The sequence below is a fragment of the Lepidochelys kempii genome, chromosome 10, assembly GCF_965140265.1.
Source record: "Lepidochelys kempii isolate rLepKem1 chromosome 10, rLepKem1.hap2, whole genome shotgun sequence".
NCBI classification, from domain to species: domain Eukaryota; kingdom Metazoa; phylum Chordata; order Testudines; family Cheloniidae; genus Lepidochelys; species Lepidochelys kempii.
Window position 1 is genome coordinate 80,944,051 of NC_133265.1, and position 24,247 is coordinate 80,968,297.

General features: G+C 39.2%; 1 protein-coding gene across 9 annotated transcripts in view; it reads left to right on the forward strand.

Annotated features, from left to right (window-relative positions):
* MAP2K5 (mitogen-activated protein kinase kinase 5) overlaps positions 1 to 24,247 on the forward strand; it is a 213,835-nt gene that overhangs the window by 120,293 nt on the left and 69,295 nt on the right. For 7 of the 9 annotated variants that reach the window (XM_073304431.1, XM_073304437.1, XM_073304432.1 and 4 more), the window contains 2 exons: positions 2,433 to 2,504; positions 21,179 to 21,208. In XM_073304431.1, the coding sequence (XP_073160532.1) occupies positions 2,433 to 2,504; positions 21,179 to 21,208 (102 nt within the window). The remainder of the gene's footprint in view (positions 1 to 2,432; positions 2,505 to 21,178; positions 21,209 to 24,247) is intronic. The other 2 variants (XM_073304435.1, XM_073304436.1) reach the window with 1 other exon arrangement.

Here is a 24,247-nt window from a genome sequence, read left to right on the forward strand (position 1 = left end):
TTAGCTTCTTAACCCTTTACAGGTGAAAGGGTTTTGCCTCTGGCCTGGAGAGATTTTACAGCACTGTATACAGAAAGGTGGTTACCCTTCCCTTTATTTTTATGACAGTGGCTAAAGCACTTTTTGGCCAGTATAACTTTGTCTATGCTATGGCTTTTGCCTGCATAAAAATACCATTAAAAGATCACACCCCAACCCACATAATCATACCAGAAAACTTTCTCATGTAAACCTGTCCTCGGATAACTGTATTTATGAATGATTGTCTTGGTGGCCACAGTAATAAGATTCTTGTTTTATGTAAGTATGTAGCTCAGTATAACCTAAGCATTCTGACTGACACCAGCTGCCTTTTTTGGCATGGTAATTCTGGAAAGCTATTTAGAATGGTGATCCATAAAGATAACGGAGACAGCTCTGTGTTTCTTTACTTAACATTCATGCTGTGATAAAAGCCCTCAACCTGGGATTAGCAGTGCAGAGTAAACATCCCCAAACACGTTGGACTGGCACTAATTTGGGAATGTGTTTTCTGGAAAGGTCTCTAGATTATTAGAGACTAGAAATACAGCCAGTGGTTTGTAGGTAGTTAGCTAGACAGGTGAATTAATAGCACAGCGGGGAGAGAAGTCTCATGGAGCCTTTTATTGTTGCATTTCACACTGTACTTGACCTTGGAAAGCTTGAATTGTAGCTTTCAGATAAAAACTAGCTGTTTCATTTTACAGTGTTCTTGTATTTCTGTAAATGGGCTGTTAATAGTTTTGAGTGAAATCTTGTTTATTGTTTAATATATTAATTGAAGAGTTTTAAAAGAAAATTGCTAAGCATGTGATTCCCTTTTAAAGGATTAGCTTGCTAATTGTTAAAGTAACCTTGGTTTAATTACAGGTTTCAGAGTAACAGCCGTGTTAGTCTGTATTTGCAAAAAGAAAAGGAGTACTTGTGGCACCTTAGAGACTAAGCAATTTATTTGAGCATAAGCTTTCATGAGCTACAGCTCACTTCATCGGATGCATACTGTGGAAAGTGTAGAAGATCTTTTTATACACACAAAGCATGAAAAAATACCTCCCCCACCCCACTCTCCTGCTGATAATAGCTTATCTAAAGTGACCAATCTCCTTACAATGTGTATGATAATCAAGTTGGGCCATTTCCAGCACAAATCCAGGATTTCCCAAACCCCCACCCCCACCCCCACACAAACCCACTCTCCTGCTGGTAATAGCTTATCTAAAGTGACCACTCTCCTTCCAATGTGCATGATAATCAAGGTGGGCCATTTCCAGCACAAATCCAGAGTTTAGCAAGAATGTCTTGGGGGGAGGGGGGGTGGTAGGAAAAAACAAGGGGAAATAGGTTACCTTGCATAATGACTTAGCCACTCCCAGTCTCTATTCAAGCCTAAATTAATTGTATCCAATTTGCAAATGAATTCCAATTCAACAGTTTCTCCTCATGCCCCTATTCAATTCCTTTACTCAATATTTTTGTTCATGGTGTACCTTACCTCTCACTCTGGACTAGAAGTAAATCCGTTCCATTGATGGAGTCTTAGAACCTGTTGTGATGCTTTGTTGTGCAGCTGCACATTGCTGGTTTTCTTGCGAAATAAGATGGCTAATGCATCTGTGCCTGGACTAAGTTTACGAGATACATGGCCATGTAGGATGGTATGTCTGAGCAGGACAGAGCTCCTGGCCCAGCTGCAGAACCCAGGTAAAAATAAAGTGTGTCATATTTATGACTAACCTAGTATGTTTGACTAGACAGCTTTGCCTAAGTAAAGGTGATAAATAAGTCTGTCCTAGATTAAGAAATGTGGGTTTACCTCAATTTACTTATTGGCAGAAAACAAAGCTATCAAGGTAAACCAGTAGGGGTAATCCTGCTCCTGAACTCAGGATGTTAGATGGAGTGGGATCTGAGTTACTACAGAGAATTCTTTCCTGGGTATCTGGCTGGTGAATCTTGCCCACATGCTCAGGGTTCAGCTGATTGCCATATTTGGGGTCAGGAAGGCATTTTCCTCCAGGGCAGATTGGAAGAGGCCCTGGGGGTTTTTCGCCTTCCTCTGCAGCATGGGCACGGGTCACTTGCTGGAGGATTCTCTGCACCTTGAAGTCTTTAAACCATGATTTGAGGACTTCAGTAGCTCAGACACAGGTGAGAGGTTTACTGCAGGAGTGGGTGGGTAGGATTCTGTGGCCTGCATTGTGCAGGAGGTCAGACTAGATGATCATAATGGTCCCTTCTGACCTTAATATCTATGAGTCTATCTTCATTATTTTCCAGATTAGACAAATTGAATTTTAAGATTCCTGCAAAATTCTGAGCTGATTTATTTGTTCAGGGCTAACCTTCAAGAGAGGGATATGCATGTTTGCTTGTCTAGGCTCAACAAGATTTTTTCCCCTCCTTTCTTTCAGCCTGAACGAATTTCAGGGGAACAATACGGGATTCATTCCGATGTATGGAGTTTAGGGATTTCCTTCATGGAGGTATGTAAACATATATACGTGTTCTTATAGGCACATTGAAAGAACTGAACTAAATCTAAGATTCAAATTATTTTTACATATTCCCTATTATACAACAAAGTTCCATTTGTGTATATAAGCTTAGCCATTGCTAAGTTTCTTCGCTGTATGTAGAATGGATTTGTTCTCAGTGGGTCAAATCCATGTAGGTGAGGAAAGCCGGTATGCACCAATTAAGCCCTTTGGTAGGGCTGTGCAGTGAGAGGGAGGATCAGGGTACGTGGAGTGGGGTTGGGAGGACATCTCTACACTCCCTGCATGCCACTGGGGTGGGGTTGTTCTATACCCGGTCTGAAAAGGCCAGTGCAGACTCACCCACTAAGGGTGGGCCATCATAGGGCTGTGGAGATCCAGAGGCTGAGCTGGATAAATGCCATCCCTGAACCGCAATGGAGTTCCTTGCAGACAGCCTGATAATTGTGGCTTTGTGCCAGATGGGATGGATTTCTCACCATTTGATTAACTATAGTGTTTAGTATTGGGTAGTCACCAAAAGATCAACTTTTCGTGTATGTTCATTGTTTCACACCTAGAAGTGTCTCACTGAAACAAAGCTGTGCAAGTAGAATGTGGTCAGGTAGAAATATTGTAATGGGAGGTACAGGTACGTTCTACAAGTGTGATATTGGTAATTTTCATTCACAGTAAGGTAACTTCTGATCCAGTGAAAGTGTAAGCAGTCTGGTATTTCTGCTTAGAACAAATCTGAGGTTCTTCAAACATAAATCTCCTAGTTCTTTACAAAGGTGGGCATCCTATGTTGTAGAAAACAACGGAGGAGCTTGAGTGCTTAGGATAACTAGAACTGCCAATCATTTGAGGAGCAACTGACCAGTGAAATCAGCTTGGCCTGAGCCAGGAAAAAGGGAAAGGTGACTGATCTTATTTCAGAATTAGTCATTGTGTTTGGGCTCACCCAAGACTCTTGATTGGAGGCTGGTAGAGATCAGGTGTGACTGTTTTTATGCTTTTCTACTACCTTAGAATATTTAAAAATATATTAGTAGTTTGTGGGGAGAACTACCTGATGACAATATGACCACAGCATATGAAAGGAACTTCTAATGGCTCACCCATGGAGCAACAGTGATGGCAACCTTAGTATAAATAATGTGTCCCATTTTAATATAGGCTAAGTAGGAATGCGGGAAGAGTAAAACAAGCAAAAGTTTGGAAGACCCTACATTTGTATCCCAGAGTGATCATCTAACAAAATCGAACTAAAGGTCATGCTCATACTTAAGTGTGCATACAATGCTTTTTAAGGGGCACACAGGCCTGTGGATAATATAAGGCAAGAGACCATTAGTTAGATCCCTGGTATTCTTTGCCTATCTTGTATCATTGGCACCATATCATTGCTTTTGTCTTCTTTCTTTCCGCCTGTCATCTCAAACTCCTAGCCTCTGTGGGAATCAGCAACACCTCCAGGTTGTCATATACTTCCAAAAGGATTACATTGTTTGCCATCTAAGTGTCTAGAAAAAATTTCTACCAAAGATATGCTTGGGCCTTCTCAGAAAGATTTGTCCTGGCTTTGTATACTCTTTCACATGCAAATGAAGAGACAATTGAATCCTACAGTCATTCCATTCTCTTTTGGTAGATGTCAAATAATGTTAATTTAGAGTGAAATTCCCTCCTGTACAGATGGCCAGTGGTGCATAGACTTGTGCTGAAGTCCAGCACAAGAAAGGGCTTAAATGGGAAACAGTCTTTGTGCTGGCCCTCTGTATCTGGGTGAATTTGACCCATAGAGAACTGGTAGTTAACCAAGACATTCATATGTTACCTCATTAAATATATATATATTGGTTGCCAAATACATGATTAAACTTAACCAGGTTGAAAATACGGGCATCATGGGTTGCTTGTTTAACTTTGAATTATTGCATTCAAATCTTGTCAATCTTGTTTCCAAGACTGATTAAAACTAACTCTGAATATACAATAATGATATACGCTAATGGGTCACAAGGGATGCAGTGCTGTTAATTCATTTACTGCAGTTGGAAGCCAATATTGTCAATGGTTACATCACTGGAGCGCTCTCAGAATTTTGGGAGAAATACAAAATGTATTCATGCCACCACACCGCAGTCTCTGTAAGTGAGTTTAGTCAATGGGGGGCTAAAGTGAAATTGTAATGCATTCATTTTTGACCAGGGTAGACTTTTGGTTCAGTTCTGTTCTGATGTAAATCATCCATAGCGTGTATTTACCAGGTCATTCACTGAGTGCGAAGGATATACAGTGATGTGTGCCCATGGACAAGAGTCCAGGGTTGCCCCTTTTCAACCCGAGCAACTAGTCAAAGTGTCAGGCCCTGGGTGTTCCAGTTGGGAGTAGATATTAGTGATAGGTATTTCTTTGATGCAGTTCAGTTTATTTACAAAGAATGTACAAAGTCTTGTGTTTCTGTACACAGAGGGAATCAGTTAGCAGGAAACAGCTTATTTTTCTCACAGTACCAAGAGCACTCTTTTAATCTTCATCCCTGACCCCAAAACCTTTTCCCAGGTTTCTTGCAGGGTCAACCATCATGCTTTCGTCTGCTCCTTCACTCTGACCTCAGTTTGTGTGTATTTTCTGTTCCCACACACACGTACCCCCTACCCAAAACAATACTCCGCCAAAAGCTCCTGAGCAGGTTCACGTGGGGGGCTTGTGCTTCCAGTTATGTTAATTGAAGGGTTAGTTCACACCAACTGTTCTCGATGGGGTTTTAAGTCAACCCATAGCAAGGTTTCACCCAGCTCATAACAGTACCGACAGGCTCTAAAATCTGAATAATTTCTTGGTAGACTAACGCTATGTCTTCACTACCAACATTAAAGCACTTCTGTGGCAGCGCCTTACCATGGCTGTGTATTCACAGCTCTCCCAGTGCTGTAAAAAACACACCCCTACGAGGGGAATAGCTACCAGCACTGGGAGCGTGGTTCTGAGCGCTGGTGCACCGTCCTACACTGCCACTCTGAAACTTGCATTGCTCAGGGGGGCGTTTTTTCACACCTCTGAGTGAGAAAGTTTCAGCGCTGTGAAGTGGCATTGTAGACAAGGCCTTAGATACTGAATTTTATTTAACCTGTGATTTTGTGTCAAGGATTATTAGAAGCCAATTTACAGCTTCTCTTTGTAATACTGATTTTTATATCATATCAGCCAATATTAGGGGGACATTTTGGGTCTATATTTGCTCTTTTCCCGCAAGCCTTTTCAAACTGCTCTTCTCTCCTTCAGTGTGTCAGATGCACAGAACAATTTGGCTCTGTGTTCTTTGTTAATTGGTATGTCATCTGGTCCTCTGAGACCTCTCTTCAACATGATCGCTGTTTTATTGGAATGATTTGAGTGATGTGTTAAATGATGAGAGCAAGGACAGTGGTTTAGAAAAATGTCTCAAGAAAGGTGAAGAAGAAGCTCAAAGAGCCACGCAAGGTCACTGTCATTAAAGTAACACTGTCTGTTGACATGGGGATTGGTGGTACAGTATTCCAGGCTCCGGCTGATAAAGCAGAGAGGGCAGTTAGAGTTTATTCTAGGATTTTAAAATTGTCTCAACTCACTTTTTTTTTTAAATATCCAAACTCTTATGCCGGCACTCTAGCAGTTAGAGCACATTGATTGACAAGAAATAATATATTGGACCAAGATACCGAGATCTGGTTTGATGTGTGATGATTCAACTCAGTTGTTACAATCTTCTAATTTTATTTAATCTAAACCTCAAAAATACATTAAATTTCTTTGCTACAGTGCTGTGGGTAATGAGAAACTGGCTACTTTTAAAGTTTAAGAACGCTGACCAAGAAGTCTGCTGGCTAAGGTTAAAGAGTAGGCAAATGGAACAAGTTAACCTTGATGAGCTCCATCTTGTTAGATGCCGACCACCCTCAATTCCCATTGAAATAAATGGGGTTGAGAGCAGTTAGCATCTCACAGGATCGGTCTCTCTCTTTCCAGAGGAAAGGAAACATCATTTGCTATTTTTGTGGCGTTTGTATTTTTTTCTTTTAAAAAGGTGCATTAATTCGGGGTGTTATCCATAAACCTCTTTTCAGATATTTCATAGCAAATAGTTTGTATGTTTTCATGAGGTTTTTAGCTGTAGTTTTATTTCAGTGCTTTTTGGTTGACAAAACAAGTTCAATTTAAACCAGTGGCGTTGCTGTCACTACACTGAAGACTGTGTCAGCACTTTCATTATAAACACTGTTTTTCTGGGGTTTATAACTCAGTCATAAAATGTATTCCAGGCAGCTTGGGCTACATTGAAGTGCAGTTTGCAGTCAGTGTTTTTCAGAGAACTGTGCCTGGCACATGGAGAAGGATAGTTTGAATGATCTAATCGCTCTTTTTAATCTCTAATTAATACAATTCCAAGCCTAGTTTACAGGGTTACTGTCTGAAAGTGAACATTAGCGCTACCTAACAAAAATAAAACATCAATAAAGTTGAAAATAAAACAACATATTTTGTTGTTTTTTAATAATGAGCACTCTTGTCTTAAGATGCTTTTTAGTTATGTTACAATGCAAAAAGACTTGAAGGCGTGCTTTGCAGTGTATTAGTCCGTAATATGCAGTAATTAATAAGTTTAAGGGGAAATACGTGGAAGCTGAGGTTTTTGTTTCTAAAACTTGATTTTTCTGCATATAATACCTAGTACTTATATTTGACTTAATATTTACAAGACACTGTACAAACTGTTAACTAATACCCAAATGCTCCTCCGAGGTAGGTAAGTATTATTGACCCTATTTTACAGATGGGGCACTTTTTATTAGCATCATTATTTGATTGTGTAATGCCAACAGTGTACTGGGCACCTTACAGATGTGTAAAATAACTAGGTCACTGACCCGAATAATTTAAAATTATAAATCCTGATCTTGTAATCAGATTCATGAGCATAGAACCTATTGATTGGGGCAACTCACAGGCACAGCGGTCCATGTTAGCAGATCCAGTTTGTGGATTAGGGCCTATATTTTATATACAAAAACAAGTGTTAATTGTTTATCATAATAAACTGAGGCACAAAAAGGTGAAATGATTTGTCAAAGCTATAGAGTGAGTGAGAGTTGGAGCTGGGAATTGAACGTGGGTGATTTGACTTTCCATATACTCTAAAGGTGTGCTTCCCATTTCACATCTTCCTTTGTATCCTTCAGTCTCAACACTCTTCCATTCTTGGTTCACGAAAGCAGCATTTCTTTCTGTCTTTATCTTTCTAGCCCCACCTTAAAAAAATCACTTCTCCTGCAAAGCTTATCAATATTATCCCATACAGGAAAGAGATGCTCTTGCACATCAGTAATAATGATAAAAATATGGTTTGCAGTCCTGTGAAATAGAACCTTCCTTTGATCATCTACAGTAATTTGTGTCTGTGTTCTTTTATTTGTGTATTTACTAGAGCTTGAGGGACTTAGTAATTGTGTGTGGCGGTCAAGTTAACATGGAGTTTTAAGAGATGTTGCAGATTATTAGGTTATTTTGTGTTTTCAGTAATTATGCATGTACCTCAATACATAGACACCCTAATTGAGCATTAACTCTCCAGTGCATGTGTGTGCAGCATATATGTATTTCAGGCACACATGCATGTTTTTCCAGATAAATAAACTAAAATTACTTAACATGCAGCGTTCAGGCAATGGTGAGGGATTTTTTATACTGACTCTTGAGTATACAGTACTTGGGCAAATAACACAGAGGTGGTGACAGGGAGATTGCAGATGTAGATGTGGAAAGATGAGACTTTAGGGTCAAGGATAATACCAAGCTTCTAAGTAGCAGAGGCAAATAGAAGGTGTGAGTCTGCAGAGGTGCTAGAAGAGAATGAAGTTCTGATTGAGGATACTCCCTTTTGAGCAAGAGGAACACTTCTATCTTTGAGATGTAGGAAGCTGACACAAAGTCACAAGTGTGCATAGTCAGAACATGGCGAGGGAGTTGACAAGGAGTAATCTGTGTAAAGAATTCGAAATGTGTGTTCAGTTGAATATTGTCAATGTAGAAGTGGTTAAGGTTACATTAGAGATTATGAGCTGGATTCTTAGCTGGTATCATGAGTCAAATTCATCCCTGGGTAAAGGGCCAGCACCACTTAAATCCTACTTCAACCCTGTTTTGAAGATCTAAGTGGTACCTTTGCACAGGGGTCAATTTTATCATGAGTAGGTAGAAGAGAGGGGAGGACTGAGAATTGAAGCTTGTGGAATACCTTACAGCTGGGTCTTGGTGTGGAATTAGAGCCGCCACTGGAGACTGAGTGAGAGCAGTTTGATAGGTGCAGAATTGTGACAAGAGGTAAGCGTGAATGTCTGCATGACTCCTGGAAGCAATCCAGGAGCATGGAATGATCCGTGGTGTCAAAAGGCTGCACAGAGCAGAAGCAGCAAGAACATTAATTAAAATAGGCACTTATGATGATGGCAAGGTCAAGCTTAAAAGGCAAATGAGAATTACATTTCAGCCCTGTGTAAAGCAAGGGCCTCAGAATCGTACGTGATTTTACATACCAGGTATATCAAAATAGCGGGCCAAACAGGAGATGTTTAGGATAGAGAGGCAGTCTTAACTGGAAATGTCCTGACTTTTGAGAATTTGTGACAGAATTTTAAGTTATTGTACAGTTCATGCTTCTTTTTTTATAGTAAATATATATTTTTAATGGGAGAGGGGAAGAGACCTGAAAGCCTCCTGGCAGCTGTTTATATCCTCTGGGGTTACACTGCAGGTTCTGTTATGTTGATTCTAGAACCATAGTGGTTTTTCTGACACTTGCAACATGTCCCAAGAGTGTGTTGCAATGTGAAGCTTTGGGCTGCATTTCTTGTGAGAGTCTTAAACACATTGACATGCAAATCCACATGCCAATCCTAATGTGCAAAATCCAGACACAAATTTCTAGAGCACTTAAGATTTACTTGATTACCAGGATTTCTTAGCTGTCCATCACCATGGTATCTGGGCCCCATTACAACACATTTTTAAAGGACTTACTGTTGCCCTAAACTAGTAACCCATAAATGTTCTCTTTGCCCATTGAACAGCAAAAGTCACGTAACTGAAAACCCTGCACTTAAGACAAATTAAAACCACATTCTAAAAGTCCCCAAATGCAGACTTAGATAATCCCATCAGGAGAAGCAAGTTCCAAAGCCACAGACCACGACAGAGAATTCTTCACCACTTAATCCTGTGAATGTAGCCCTAGGGAAGGCAGCAAGAGCATTCTTATGCATAACAACTATTCTAACAGGCCATTGGAGATAGGTGGACAATGGACATTGTATAACCAGAGCCTTGATCACTTCTGGATTTGTAGATAACCCACATGCTAAATTGCACCAAAAAGTTAGGTGATAGGGTGGAGCTTGAAGTAGAAGTGTTACATGCTTATGTCTTCCTGCCCTACTTCAAGGGTAGAGTGTATGTAAATCTTAATATCGTGACAGGGTCGGGCCAGATGGCTACAGGAAAGTGATAGAAGGCAGATATATTAGCCCCAGGTTAAGCAGGTCCCTTGTCCCTGGGTAAGGTTACAAGGAAGGTTCCAGAACAATCAGGAACCTTCTGGAAACAATTAAGACAGACAGGCTGATTAGAACACTTGTAGCCAATCAAGAAGCTGCTAGAATCAATTAAGGCAGGCTAATCAGGGCACCTGGGTTTAAAAAGGAGCTCACTTCAGTTTGTGGTGCGCGTGTGAGGAGCTGGAAGCAAGAGGTGCTAGGAGCTGAGAGTGAGAATGTGGACTGTTGGAGGATTGAGGAGTACAAGCATTATCAGACACCAGGAGAAAGATCCTATGGTGAGGATAAAGAAGGTGTTCGGAGGATGCCATGGGGAAGTAGCCCAGGGAGTTGTAGCTGTCACACAGCTGTTCCAGGAGGCACTCTAGACAGCTGCATTCCACAGGGCTCTGGGCTGGAACCCGGAGTAGAGGGCAGGCCCGGGTTCCTCCCAAACCTCCCTATTCCTGGTCAGACACAGGAGAAGTTGACCTGGACTGTGGGTTCACTAAAACGGCCAAACTGAGGGCTGCCGTCAATTTTTGAGGCGAGCAAATCCGCCAATAAGCGCAAGACCCACCAAGGTAAAGGAACTTTGTCACAATATGTACTGTCCCTGCAACTTTCTGGAATTCTGCATTGTATCCATATAATGCAGATCATTATGAACATGTAATCCAGTTTAAAAAAAATTTATGAAAACTACCTACACATTTTCTGTATTATGAAAGAAAATACTGAAGAGGCTTAACCTGGGACTTTTCAGCTTGGAAAACTGACCACGAAGGCGGGATATGATAGAGGTCTATAAAATCATGAATGGTTTGGAGGAATAGGGAAGTCTTACTTATCTTTTTATATAAGACAAGAACTAGGGGTCGCCTGATGAAGTTAATAGGCAGCAAGTTAAAAGCGAACAAAAGGAAGTACTTCTTCACAAAACACACCGTCAACCTGCAGAACTTGTTTCAGTGGATGTTGTGAAGGCCAAAAGTACAACTGGGTTAAAAAAAAATTAGATAAGGTAAGTTCATGGAGGATGGCTATTGGCCAAGATGGTCAGGGATGCAGCCCCATGCTCTGGGCATCGCTAGCCTCTGACTACCAGAAGCTGGGAGTGGCACAGGGCATGGATCACTAAATAATTGCCTATTTTGTCCATTCCTTCTGAAATGCCTGGCATTGGCTGCTGAGGGAAGACAGGATCCTGGGCTAGATGGACCATTGGTCTGACCCAGTGTGGCTGTTCTTATCTTCTTATCTCAGGCCTGTAAATTCAGAGTGTCAAAAAGAAATGTACACAAACTGTCTAAAGAAAATTCACAGTGTTCTAAATTCTGTCAAAAGCAAATTCAATTTAATTTTGGAATAATTTGCCTCTGCGCTGAGGCCTGGTCTCTCAATTTGCAGCCCAACCCATTGTTACAACCAAAATGAGTTTTATTAGAGTCCTCTAAAAAAGAAATAAAGATTTGAACTGGAGAGTATGGATCAGGCCGGTGCCGGCTGTTATCGCTGTAGTCATTTAGACAACCTGCTTCCGGAAGACACCAGGTCAGCAGTAAATAAACATGTTACAAGAGTATTATTTCTTAACTCTTACATTGAGGAAGCGAGTAATTGTTAAATTAATTGAACACATTAGATGGATCTGAGCACATTTCAGTAGATACAGTATGATGTGTTTTAAATTGCTTTAACTTTTTTTCTTACTGCATCCCTTTAAACTAATAAAGATCACCGTTACTTCTATAACCAACTACCCAAGTACCCAGTAATGCTTGAATGTGATGGATTGTTACTTTAGTAGCTGCAAATCACTCCATAATAATGATAATATACACAGAGCTGGAGGTTTTAAAAAAATATTTTGAAGTGAATTTAGTGCTTCTGAAAAATGCTGGATAAAAAAACCCAGGAGACTGAAATTCTCTGTTTGCCCACAGAAGAGATACAGCCTGGTCTTTGGCAGTGCAGGGTTCCCAGCATTACCTCGCCTATGTGCCAGGACCTTAACTTAATGGGACCAGCTCTAGGGGTGAGAGGGTAATTCAGTTTCCATACCACTTTTTGTTTTTTCTTTTCACATTGTAACTGAGAGCGGAATTGGATCCTGAGTTTTTGACCTGACTGTTAATAGTTGCAGTGATGTTTTTGAGAAGCAGTCACCCATCCAGTAGGAACTGTCTACGCAGGCAACTCAAAAAGAAATGGCACATCTCCTTTTTTTTTAAATGAGCTTTCTCAAGTTATTTTAAAAGCAGTGTCTCTCTATCTTTCCAGACGACTGTACCTCTTTCAAGAGTCTGATTTGTCTTGTGTACCCCCAAGTTTCACCTCACTTAAAAACTTACAAAATCAGACATAAAAATACAAAAGTGTCACAGCACACTGTTACTGAAAAAGTGCCGACTTTCTCATTTTTACCATATAATTATAAAATAAATTAATTGGAATATAAATATCGTACCTACATTTCAGTGTATAGTATACAGAGCAGTATAAACAAATCGTTGCCTATAAAATTTTAGTTTGTACTGTCTTTGTTAGTGCTATCTATGTAGCCTGTTGTAAAGGTATGCAAATATCAAGATGAGTTGATGTACCCCTGGAAGACCTCTGAGTACCCCCCAGGGGTACACGTACCCCTGGTTGAGAACGACTGTGTTAAAGAATGGTATTAGGGTATCTTGCTCATACAACAGGCGATCACTTATTGCCTTTCTCATGCAAGTAGTCCATATGAAGTCATGGGGACTAGTTATGGGTAAGATGAGCAGGATTTGCCTCATAATAACTTAAAGTAAATTTGTTCTTAATTCTGCAAAATACATTGTTTAGGCATATTTTATTAGATTTGTGCAAAGCAAAACATTTTAGAAACTGGCATCTAGAACAAAAAATTGTCTATTTTTCTATGCTGTTTTTGGGTAGTGTATCTAAACAACACCAGTCGACACGGGTTCCACTTTTATCATCTTTACCCAGCCATCAGGATGAAGAAAGACGGTGTCCAGCCATAACAGTAGTTTTGTAGTAGCAGAATTAGAAGTAAAGGTATCAGTGCCTGAGGGTTGGGTCATGAATTAATAATTGCTCTGTGGCGGTTGAGGCCCGTCAGAATAGCTGAAAATGGGGAAGTTGCCTTGCAGAGCGCTATCAATCACTCAGTGACCATAACTTCCAGTAATTAGTGTATTTTATGGGCCTTTGCTTCAGTGACTTGGAAGCACATATGCTCCACTCACAGCTAAACTTAGCCAGAGTAATATTCTAGGATGATTTATCCGCTTGCTGCACTGGGATGTAACCCTATATTAGGTGAAGATTGTGAACTAAGCTGCAATAAAGTGTAAGTTTAGGTACAGTTTGCCCAGGTTGAGACCTCAATGTATCATGTTTTTCAGCATTCAACGCTAAGCCACAGTGGGCAAGCTTTGTAGAAGTGAAATAAATAAAACAATTAGGTCCCTGAATAGATAGATGGGAATAGCACTGTGTGTGTCTATATGTAATATATAAAATATATATTAATGTGGCCTTCTCTTCATAGAAATACCAGCTGTGATAACCAATCTTCAGTTTTAAAAATAACAAAATATTGGAGATATTTATCAGCTGTGTTTGCCTTGCTGTGTTGTTATTACTGTGGAGGATGCAGTGAGGAGGTCTGCTATGGAGGATGCAGTGAGCCAAAATCTGATCTTCACGCTGATGTAAATCCAGAGCAGCACCATTACTTCAATGGATTTGTGCCAGCATAACCGACTTCGAAATCTGGGCCAAAAGGTTTTGAATGAGAGTGGAGCCTGTGTTGTATTCTTGTTAATATCTTATAAGCTGTTAATTAATTGCTATGGTATAGAGTTGTGCTTTATGTCCCTGTGACTAGTACATTTTAAAATCTTAAGCACTTAGTGAGATCTACAAAGGTACTTAAGACCTAAACCTCTGGGGTTTAGCTGCCTAAGTCCCAGGTTTTGGTTTCACTGCAATCCACAAAACTCCCCCAATAGGCGTCTAAACTTTCTTGGCGCCCACATTTTTCAGAGTAAACGTTCCCTGAGTGCTTGTGTTCCTGCGTCTGAGCATGCACACTGATGCCTAACTGGCATCTGAGCCCCACGTTGTGTGTGGGGTCTGCCTATGTTGTGTGTGGCACCCGCTCTGGTAGGCAGTCTCTGAGTATGCCTACCGAACCAGGTCCCTTACGTGATGGTGCTGGCCGCCTACCTTAGACCTTTCAGCCCAGAGCACTTGCCAGGGGTGTGGGAGACTCATGTTCAGTTCCTCCTCCCCCAGAGGGGGAGAAGGGATTTGAACCAGGAGTCTCCCACCTCTCAGGAGAGTGCTCTAACCACTGAGATAGGGGATATTCTGATGTGGGGGCCCCTCAAACTTTCTTGTTGAAGCGGTTGCGCTGTGGATCAATAATGGAAGAGTGGATGGAGCAGGAAAACTGGACCATGGGTCTCCCATCTCCTAGGTGGGTGCCCTAGTCACTGGACTATGGGGTTATTCCCTTTCTGTCTCTCTGGCCCAAAGACGGTTCCACTGTGGATCAATGCTTAAATAGTCTTTGCACCAGAGAGAATGGGAATGACCCTGTGTTGCCATGGTTAAAACACCCACCTGGCAGATGAGTAATTTTACCCATGTAATTTTATTCACATGAGCGGTCTCATGGACTTCTGTGGACTACCCATGTGAGTTGTGCACATGTTTACAGGATTGGGGACTGAGGTATGTGTAGCCTTAAGGATAAAGGAGAACAATAATTTCTGTAGATGAGACATAGAAGGATAAGAAGTAACACTGTTCTGAATCAGCACCTTTGCAGAACCTTATATATAAAATCAGATATAATTCTGAGGATCTGCAGATTGGAAGAACTATGGAATTTAGAGGTGATCTTTAATTTGCAATTCATTTTCTATAGTTCATGTTTTAAAAAAGCAAAAGTGAAACTAATTATCCTTAATTAAAGTGAATTAAGTTTGGCTTTTTAATATATTTTATAGAGAGAGATGTTGAACCAGGAAATGTCTCAAAGGTTATTAGGGCATAGTTCTGTTGGGGCTGATGGTGTTAGTAATAAGCTTCTTCCTCATAGTTCTAGACATGAACAAATATGTCACTTCATCAGTCTCTGTTACTCGCACTTATGCCCCTCCGCAGGGGTCGCAGATTCCACAAGTTATCAACTAATGGCGTTATACATTAAAAATTGAAGCTTTCCTTACTCTGAGGCCTTTCAAGGCTTTGTTCTTAAGCCCCAGACACTTTGGAGTGCAGCTGCAAACTGTACGCAGAAAATTAAATTAATTTGTAACTCTTTTTCTTTGTCCTGCATTACTAAATCCTGCACATTTAATTGAAACCCTACTTCAAGATGCTTTGTGTTTCTGTTCTTCTTTGTTGTCAGTTTAACCTCAGAAGCACTTTAACACTGGTAAATTGCTGTTATATCCTTCGGATTTTTTTTTTTTTTTTACTGTGCAATAAGAGGACAGTGAAATTGATATGAGAGAGAGAGAAAAATCTTAGAGTAGTTTTTGAGGTATTTAATATTTATTAAGGTCCTCACTGGAAGAGATTCAGGTGATTTTAAGCCATCTATCTAGGAATGTATAAATTGGTCTTGGAATGGAATCTCACCTAGGGAATTTTATGTAATCCAGTAGTTAAATCTGATTTTTAAAGTTTCCTGTGTCTGAATGTTCCGAAGTGGAGGCTGCTTTTCCATAAAATGAGGCTTTAACTGCAGTGCACAATCTAAATGCAAAATCCTTAGATGGAAATTTAATTGTGTAAAATGTGCACAAGGTAATTAAGAACAAATTTTAGAACATTTCAGACTATAAAGTCCTCCTTCAGCTAGATCACTAGCAATATTGTAAGTGCTTATTTTCAATTTGCAGTTATGCTGAGAAACATGGAATGTGTCTAAATTAGGAATAAAACATCCCATGCTTTTCAGTATAACTGTAAATTAAAAACAACTTGCACAGCATAGACAATAATCTAAGTAGAAGACTTTGTAACTTGAGTGTCCTAAAAAAATGTTCTGAACTTCCTTCTTTGGTACTTTCTGAACAGGATGCAGATTGTTCTTCCACGCTTGCTCAATGACAGTAATAATTCTTACTAGCAACACATCCCTTTGTAAGCTTGTTAATCAAGTGTCAATTCCTAACTTTTGAAAGAAGCAACTTTGTGTAGTGGTTAGAGCAAGATATTTGTTCGCTAGAACTGATGAGTCTATTGGGTGACTTTGATAAGTCCTTTAAGCTCTCACTGGATCAGTTTTTCTATGTATTTAAAAAAAAAAAAGCTTTATAAACCTTAGGCAGGAGAGATTTTCAAAAACACTTGTGGGGTCTAGGCATCCAACTGTTACTGACTTTCAATGAGAGTAGAGTGCATAACACCCTTTTCTGCTTTTGAAAATCTTCCCCTGGATATTGTAAAACATTTTACAACATGTATGGTGCTGATCATCCCAAGATCTCAAGGTATTATTACTATTATAAGTTAGACATTTGAGATTATTGATGTATAACATTATCAGTTATTAACTTAGAACTTGATCCTGCAACCATTGTTCCCACAAGTAGTTCTGTGAAACTCAATGGGAGTACTCATGTAAGAACTACTCACAGGAGTACTAAATAGTTTGCAAGGCCAGAACCTTGGTTAATAGCAGTGCAAGATTAAAATTTTACATTTTTCTAGGATGCTACTTTTCTATGTAAATAAAATGTGATGCTTTCTGACACTTGTAAGCAGCATGTGGGTAGTGGAAGATCATTAAGCAGTGGGACTGAAACATGTGGTTGTTTCACAGTACAACAGTAGAATAGCATTGTTTAAAAACAAATTCCTGGCCGGTAGATCCTTTCAAGGTCTAATTCTCATTTATACTAAAGCCCTTTTGTACCACTCTGGCAATATAATTTACACTGACTTTTTAAAGAACCTTTATACTTCCAAATGAGAATCAGGCCCATAGAGTTTGAGCATTCGTCTCTCTCTCCATGATATCAAAGCCCATGTACAATACTCAGCACTTTCCTGACCCTAAGTGTTCAGATTTAAAATGTTTTGTTTTAAACCCAGTAGGAATTTTTTTTTTAAATGAAACCCTTCCTGAATTTCCTCGTGTGAAAGTAGAGGATGGGAGACAATTTTTGATAGATTACCTCTGCTTCTGTACTTGGTATCTTTTGCATTTTTCACTGGGCTTATGTGGCTTATGTTTAAATGACTTTAGTAAAGAAGAGAGAGGGTACAAAACTCCTATTGGTATAGCTCTAATTTGTTTGTTTTTTTGGTTGTTTTTTCCCGTTACTTTAACTGTTACCCTGTTTATAAATCTAAATTTACATCCAGAGGTCATTGGTTGGCTGAACTTAAACCATTTTACTCAGTAAATTTAATTAAGAAAATACAGTGCAACTCATAAGCAAATGAGTTTTTCTAGTTTTAAACCAAACCACCCTCTTGAGTGCTGATTGCCTTGCTCGACCCCTGGTGATATAGAAACAGGCAAAATTAAAAAGGACATTAAAGCTTCATTAAATCTGAAACACATTTAGTACAGTGACATATCTGCAGGCTATTTCAGGGAAGATTACATACTCTTTGGTAAGTTTCTTAATTTATAATACCTTGACAATCTTAGGGGGGGGAAAGCCCTCTGACTAGATCAACACAATAATGGTTCTAGGAGGTGCAGGACTGTCACATTCTGCTTTGTTGTTATATTGTTTTGCAGTTGTCAGTGAAGTTCTTTACCTGAGGAAATCTGTTTTGTTTAGGGTTTTTTGTTTTGTTTTGTTAATTGATTATAGCCTCTGAAGAACTGATTCTTCATGTACTCATGTCTTTTCAAAGCTCCTTTACTTCTTTTTATTTGTTTGACAGAAAATTAGTTCTACAATTATTCTGCTACATTTAGGGACGGATCCCGCAGTCCTCATGTAGGTAAAACTCCCATTAGAGTTAGTGATTAGGGAAAGGGATTGGCAGCTGGGACTCGAATGAAGAGTTTGGAGTCATGATTGAAGTCAGTGAGGGTTTTGCCCATGTAAGTACCGAGTAAGGACTACAGAACTCAGCCCTGAGTTTCCTCCTGCTGTGTCATGAGATGATATAGTTTTGTGTGTTTGTGTTAATATAATATGTAATGGTAATAATTAAACCCACAAAAGTAAGAACATTCAGGATTCCTTTCTCTTACGCTCACTCCATTGTGCCTAAAACTTGCAGGTTTCTATGCTAGCCCAACTGTAATACGCAGTCCTTAGGCCTGCAGCAGTTAATCATGTCACTGAGTGATACACTCAGCTCTAAGGAGAGAAGGTACTTGTGTTCTTCACAATGGGCCTTGCCTCACCAGGTTTGACCAGCCAGGAAGGCTCAAGGCCGTGAGGGAGACAGAAATGACATAAAGAGACATAGCCTCCTGCCTTCACCTCATTTATTTTCCTTTGCTTGTTGTAGCTGTTGATGATGAGTGTATTTTGTTAAGCAGCAGCATTGAGCTCAGTGCTGCATCCAGAAATAAAAATTAAGACAGTTTTGGCCCCCAAAGAATTTACCGAAAGACAGACACAGAAGAGACCCAGAGGAAGACATTAGCTTAGATCTCTTCTCTTTAGAGGGTGGTGAGGACAGGGTGGAGGGTTCTTTGCCATATTGCACCTCTGGTGTGAAGTTAGCACAGTTTATAGTACAGGTTAGTGTTGGGGGCTACATGGCAGAAGTGAGTTTGTAGGAGGGATTTTAGTGAGGCGCGGGTGGAATGATACATATTATGGTTGCTACAATCCCTTTTCCTATGGTGAATTAAGGGCTCAGTGGAGGTCTTAATTTTTCATTTCCTCACTTTTGTGATTTTTAAATCAAGCCCTTAGCATTAATTTTTGGAGAGGTAATTTCCTTTGCGGTTTAAAACCAAATCTGAATGAGAGTCTGAGAATGATGAATGACACAATAGCCCACTGTTTTTCTGAGCCACCCATGTCTTGTCATGTCAGTGTTAGTAGGGAGGCTTAAACAACACTTATTGATATGATGAACTATAACAGCTCCTCCTCAATCACTATGCAAACTCCCACTGATATGGTTATAGAAGAGATTGGAGTGAATCTTCCGATGACGCATGGAGATTACCATGTGCAACTCTCATAACATACGTAATAAATACATGTACAAAAAAGTTACTGTACATAGTTAGTAGCCCTTTTATAGCTCATGATTAGGGCCCTACCAAATTCACGGTCCATTTTGATCAATTTCATGGTCGTAGGATTTTTAAAATTGTAAATTTCATGATTTCAGCTATTTAAATCTGAACATTCACAGTGTTATAATTATAGGGGTCCTGACTCAAACAGGAGTTGTGGGGGTGTGCAAGGTTATTGAGGGGGTTGTGATATTGCCACCCTTACTTCTGCGCCGCTTTCAGAGCGGGGCAGCTGGAGAGCGGTGGCTGCTGGCCGGGAGCCCAGCTCTGAAGGCAGAGCCGCTGCCAGCAGCAGCGCAGAAGGAAGGAAGGATGGCCTGGCACGGTATTGCCACCCTTACTTCTGCACTGCTGCCTGCAGAGTGGGCACCCGGTCAACAGCCGCTGCTCTCCGGCTGCCCAGCTCTGAAGGCAGCGCAGAAGTAAGGGTGGCAATACCGTGACCCCCCCCCCACCCAAAATAACCTTGCGACCCCCCTGCAACTGCCTTTTGGGTCCGGACACCCAATTTGAGAAACTGTGGTCTCCTCCATGAAATCTGGTCTTTTTTGTACTTTTACCCTATATTACACAGATTTCAAGGGGGGAGACCACATTTCACGGTCCATGATGCATTTTTCATGGCCTTGAACTTGGTAGGCCCCTACTCATTATCTTTGCGTGTCTGTAGAAATTCATTATTGATCATAACTAAATGCAGCAAAGTTTCTCTCTCGATCACAAAAAAAGCTCACTTTCCTTTTTTGTGGCCTGTCACATTTGCCTTTTACACAAATGCCTCAAGACCTTTTCTGCTCAGAATTTTTTTCCCCTGAGCATTTCAAGTTTTACGGACCTAATTAAGCCTCTCAACAATGCTTGTATTATACCTGTTTTGTGTCAGACCCTGTGATATGCTTAGGCACAGCTCGTGTTGTCCCCTCATGAGGTATTTGCCTGAGTAGAGGCAATGGACTGCTGGTTTTGGCCTTTATGTGTGAACTAAAAAGCTCTAGTATCTTGCCCATGGTTATATGGTGAGTCAGTGGCACAAGAAGAACAGCTGCTGGTTATTACAGATCCCATCTTGTCTGATCACTTAAAAATGACCAAAATGACTTTTTGAAAAAGTGTGGTTTAACAAAAGTACTGTAAGGCTGAGATACCAACAAGAGAAAAATTGGAATCTATCTTGGAAATAATCGACCTTACTCTGTACCCGCATTAGCAGGTGCTGTAGTAATATATTACTTACCATTTAAAAACAATTTTTGGCAATATGTCAACTCTATTTTGTATATAACCTAAAATAGAACTAAAGAAAATACAGTGTGTGATGTTGTGGATTCCATGCTCTCTCCCTTCCCCCAAAGTTCCTGGCCAAAGACTTTGAAACAACCAAGGAGGAGACTGACCTCTGATCCAACCCACATTTTACCCTGAACCCAGTGTGTGCTAAACAGGATTTAGGGAATTTAGTGAAAGCTGTGTGGATACCCATGCATTGCAGATATAATTAGTAAAGTTCAGTGTCATTTGCCTCACTACTGAGACTCGATGGTTTCATTTAAGGAGCTCATAGAAAACTGGGACATGGCACATGGTACCTGGAGGTTTAGACATGTTTTTGTTGACTAAGTCAAAATGAAAAGTGTGCATACTTTATAACAAAGCCTTAATTTTGTTTGTAAATGAAGCATAAATTGTTGTGAATAACTCCATTCTAAATACAGCTCTAACTGTGTTCTCAGGATTATTTTTGCTCACATATATTTTTTACAATTTGTACAATAGTGAGAGATAAGTACTTTTCTCTCTTTAAGAAAATATGCCCACCATGCAAATCTATATAACTAGACAAATATTATTTTCTTTCCCAGCTTGCTCTTGGGAGGTTTCCATATCCTCAGGTAAGATTGTTCATTACTGCTGCTTGCCACTGTGACATTCATTCCTATGTATGAAGGTGCAGAGAGCAACTGTGAACATTTGAGCCACATACAAATAAATCTGTCCTGTTAAATTGAAAAGTGATATCTTTAAGGAGTCATTTAGAAGTATATCACTGTTGTTTTTTTTCCTTTTTTTTTTTCTTTTCAAATGCTATTTCTTTTTTCCCTTGGGAGGATGGAAGAGATTATGATGAGGATGAGGTTTGTTTTATTGTGAGATTAAAGGATTTTTTAATTACTGTGATAATACTCTGATAATAAGATAGAGGTAGCTCCTCTTTCTTTTAAGTTTTAATTCGGATTATGAATTTTGTCAAAATGGTTTAAGATCCTCAGGAATTAAAAATATGATGTGGGATGACATATTTGGTTTGTTTTTTTTCCTAATGTTCTCACTTAATAGGGTCTAATAAAATGCCAATATTTTACATACCAGGTGCAATTTTCAAACTCTGCATTGGCCTGATTCTGCTCCCATTGAAGTCCATGGTAAAACTCCCATGAACTTCAGGGAGGGCAGAATAAGACCCGTTCTGAGTGTTTTTGAAAAATGCAATTTGTGGAGAATTTGGCTTTTACCTGTATGCTTATTCCTAAAAATCATGAGTCTCCAAAAATAATGGCCAATTCAGATAGTTCTGAACTCTAAAATATTCTTGCAAGATGAATGACAAAATCCAAAGTAAAAAGCTGTGGTACCATTTTTAAAATTATTCCTCTTTCTGGGGGAAAGCAAGTGGAAAAGTTCAGGGGATACAATTAATTATTTGAATTTTTTTTATGGTTTGATATGTTTTATGATCACTGTTTTCTAAGTATTTTGGTCTGTACAGACCGGAGTGCCTGGAGGCATGTTTGATTTAAAGGTGGTGTTGGTTTATGCTCTTTAAGCATCTATTAACTTGCTATTGTTATGCAAATAACTGTTGTATTACACATACTAATTTATGCATGGTTAGATTCTGCAGATGCCTCATGAACATGGTTATTGAATAATAGGATAGGACTCATTCTCTTTCCTGTTTTTGTAAACTGTTTTAAGCAAATTCTCCTGACACTTTCATGGACATACATAGAAATATTCCAGTCTTTCCGTTTTTTACCTGCTGTGAATAAAAGTATTTGCTGATTGAAAGAAATAGTTTTCAATGTTTCAGCACAACATAGAGTTTTTATCTATATTTTTCAACTAACCCTCTCCTCTGAGAGAAAATCCAAAAAAGAGGTACTTATGCAAAGCATCATTTTTAGAGTTACAGAGTCGCATCACTGTAGTCCAATAAAAGATATTACCTCACCCACCTTGTCTCAGTAATAGTCACATCACGTTAGTTAAGAAAGTATCAATGTATCTATTACAGATAGTGGTACATTACTACATAAAAAATTGACTGTGGGTTGCAACTTTCATCATGGAAGCATTGGGGGGTTTTTTTAGGCTGTGTATGCATTGAAATTTTATTATGTCTGCTGATTCTATATTTTCAAAAGCTCTGTCAATATATTTTCATATTAGGAGCAAAACACATGATGAGCAATTTAAGATGCTTTTTGCTCTTCTAATTAAAAATGGCATTTTTAAAAAATGATAGTTTTTTTAACATATAAAATATCTGAGACAGTGAGACTCTGAAATATGACTGGTAAGTAAAAGCAACTATTTTCCATAAGTATTTTTAATATAAATAGAATTCATCTTAAATATGTATTTTCATGGTTGATCATAATAGCCCCAAAGATGCATTGTGGTCTGGTGAGTGAGTATTGTGTATTTTTTTTAACTGCCTGAATAGATATATTTTCATCACTGTAAGGGCCCAATCCTACAAACACTTACTTGAATAGGTCCTACTCAGTTCAGTGCGGTTTTACATGTATAAGTGTTTGCAGAATTTGTCTCTAAATAGCCTGGAGCTGTTACTTAAATATGTATACAGAATCATCCCTGTTCTCGGACAAATTAATGTATTTTTACAATTATACGTGAATGAATTGTTACTCTTCTCCTCCTCTTTAAAACAAAAAAACAAATAAATTAGCTTATTTTTTCCATATAATGTAAGATTTATGATTATATGGAAACTGACCATAGTCAAGAAATGCAGAAAGGAGGTTAACTTTCCCTCTTATCTCTTACCAATATGCCAGCAAGAGTAAGGATGGATTTTCATGCCTCTGTTGGAATGTTTTAATGATAGTATTTAGCACTTTCCACTTTCAGAGTGCTTTATGAGCATTCAGATTACAAAGATTGGCTTAGTTGTCACATGAACATTATTTAGTCATCTTATGTTTCCATTTAGGACTCTATCCTGCTCATGCTTAGGCAACTACTTGTGTCAGAAAAGTCGTCCGTGTGCATAAGCGTTCAGAGGATTGTGTTCTGAATAAGTAGTATATATTATGGTTTGTGTTTGTAGTTATCTTTCAGAGGTGTAATTTTATACGTACAAAAAACATGAAATACATTACTAACTAGAGCAGACCCTCCTATTACAAAAACTTCAGACAAGCAAACTAGTTAATGAAAATCCAGTAACTTTCTGAATTGCTTAATGTTTTTTCCAGACACATTATTGTGATGCGCTGTTACTTGTTCGCTGTAATGTAAAATTCCTTTTGGAAGAAGTAGACTATGACGCTCATAGGATTTTCTCTCGACATAAACATAAACACTTAAGGGTATATTCTTCCCCTGATGTGTTTGCATAACTCTATTAACACTAATGGGAATTGCGCACACACAGAGAGGGAAAACAGACTCTTTAGAATCAAAATCCCTTCATATGTAAACATTTAAAAATGAAATCAAAATCCCTTCTATCAAATGCAGTACTTAGTGTATAGTGTCAGCATTTTAGATAACTGAAGATGGCTCAGGGGTAACTAAGTTTTAGATTTCTTTTAAAAGTTTAACAGTAATTTAATGTGATTAGAGGGGCAATTTATGTGTCTGTGTAGAAGGAATTGTAGAAAACTAAGAGGCCATGGAACTTT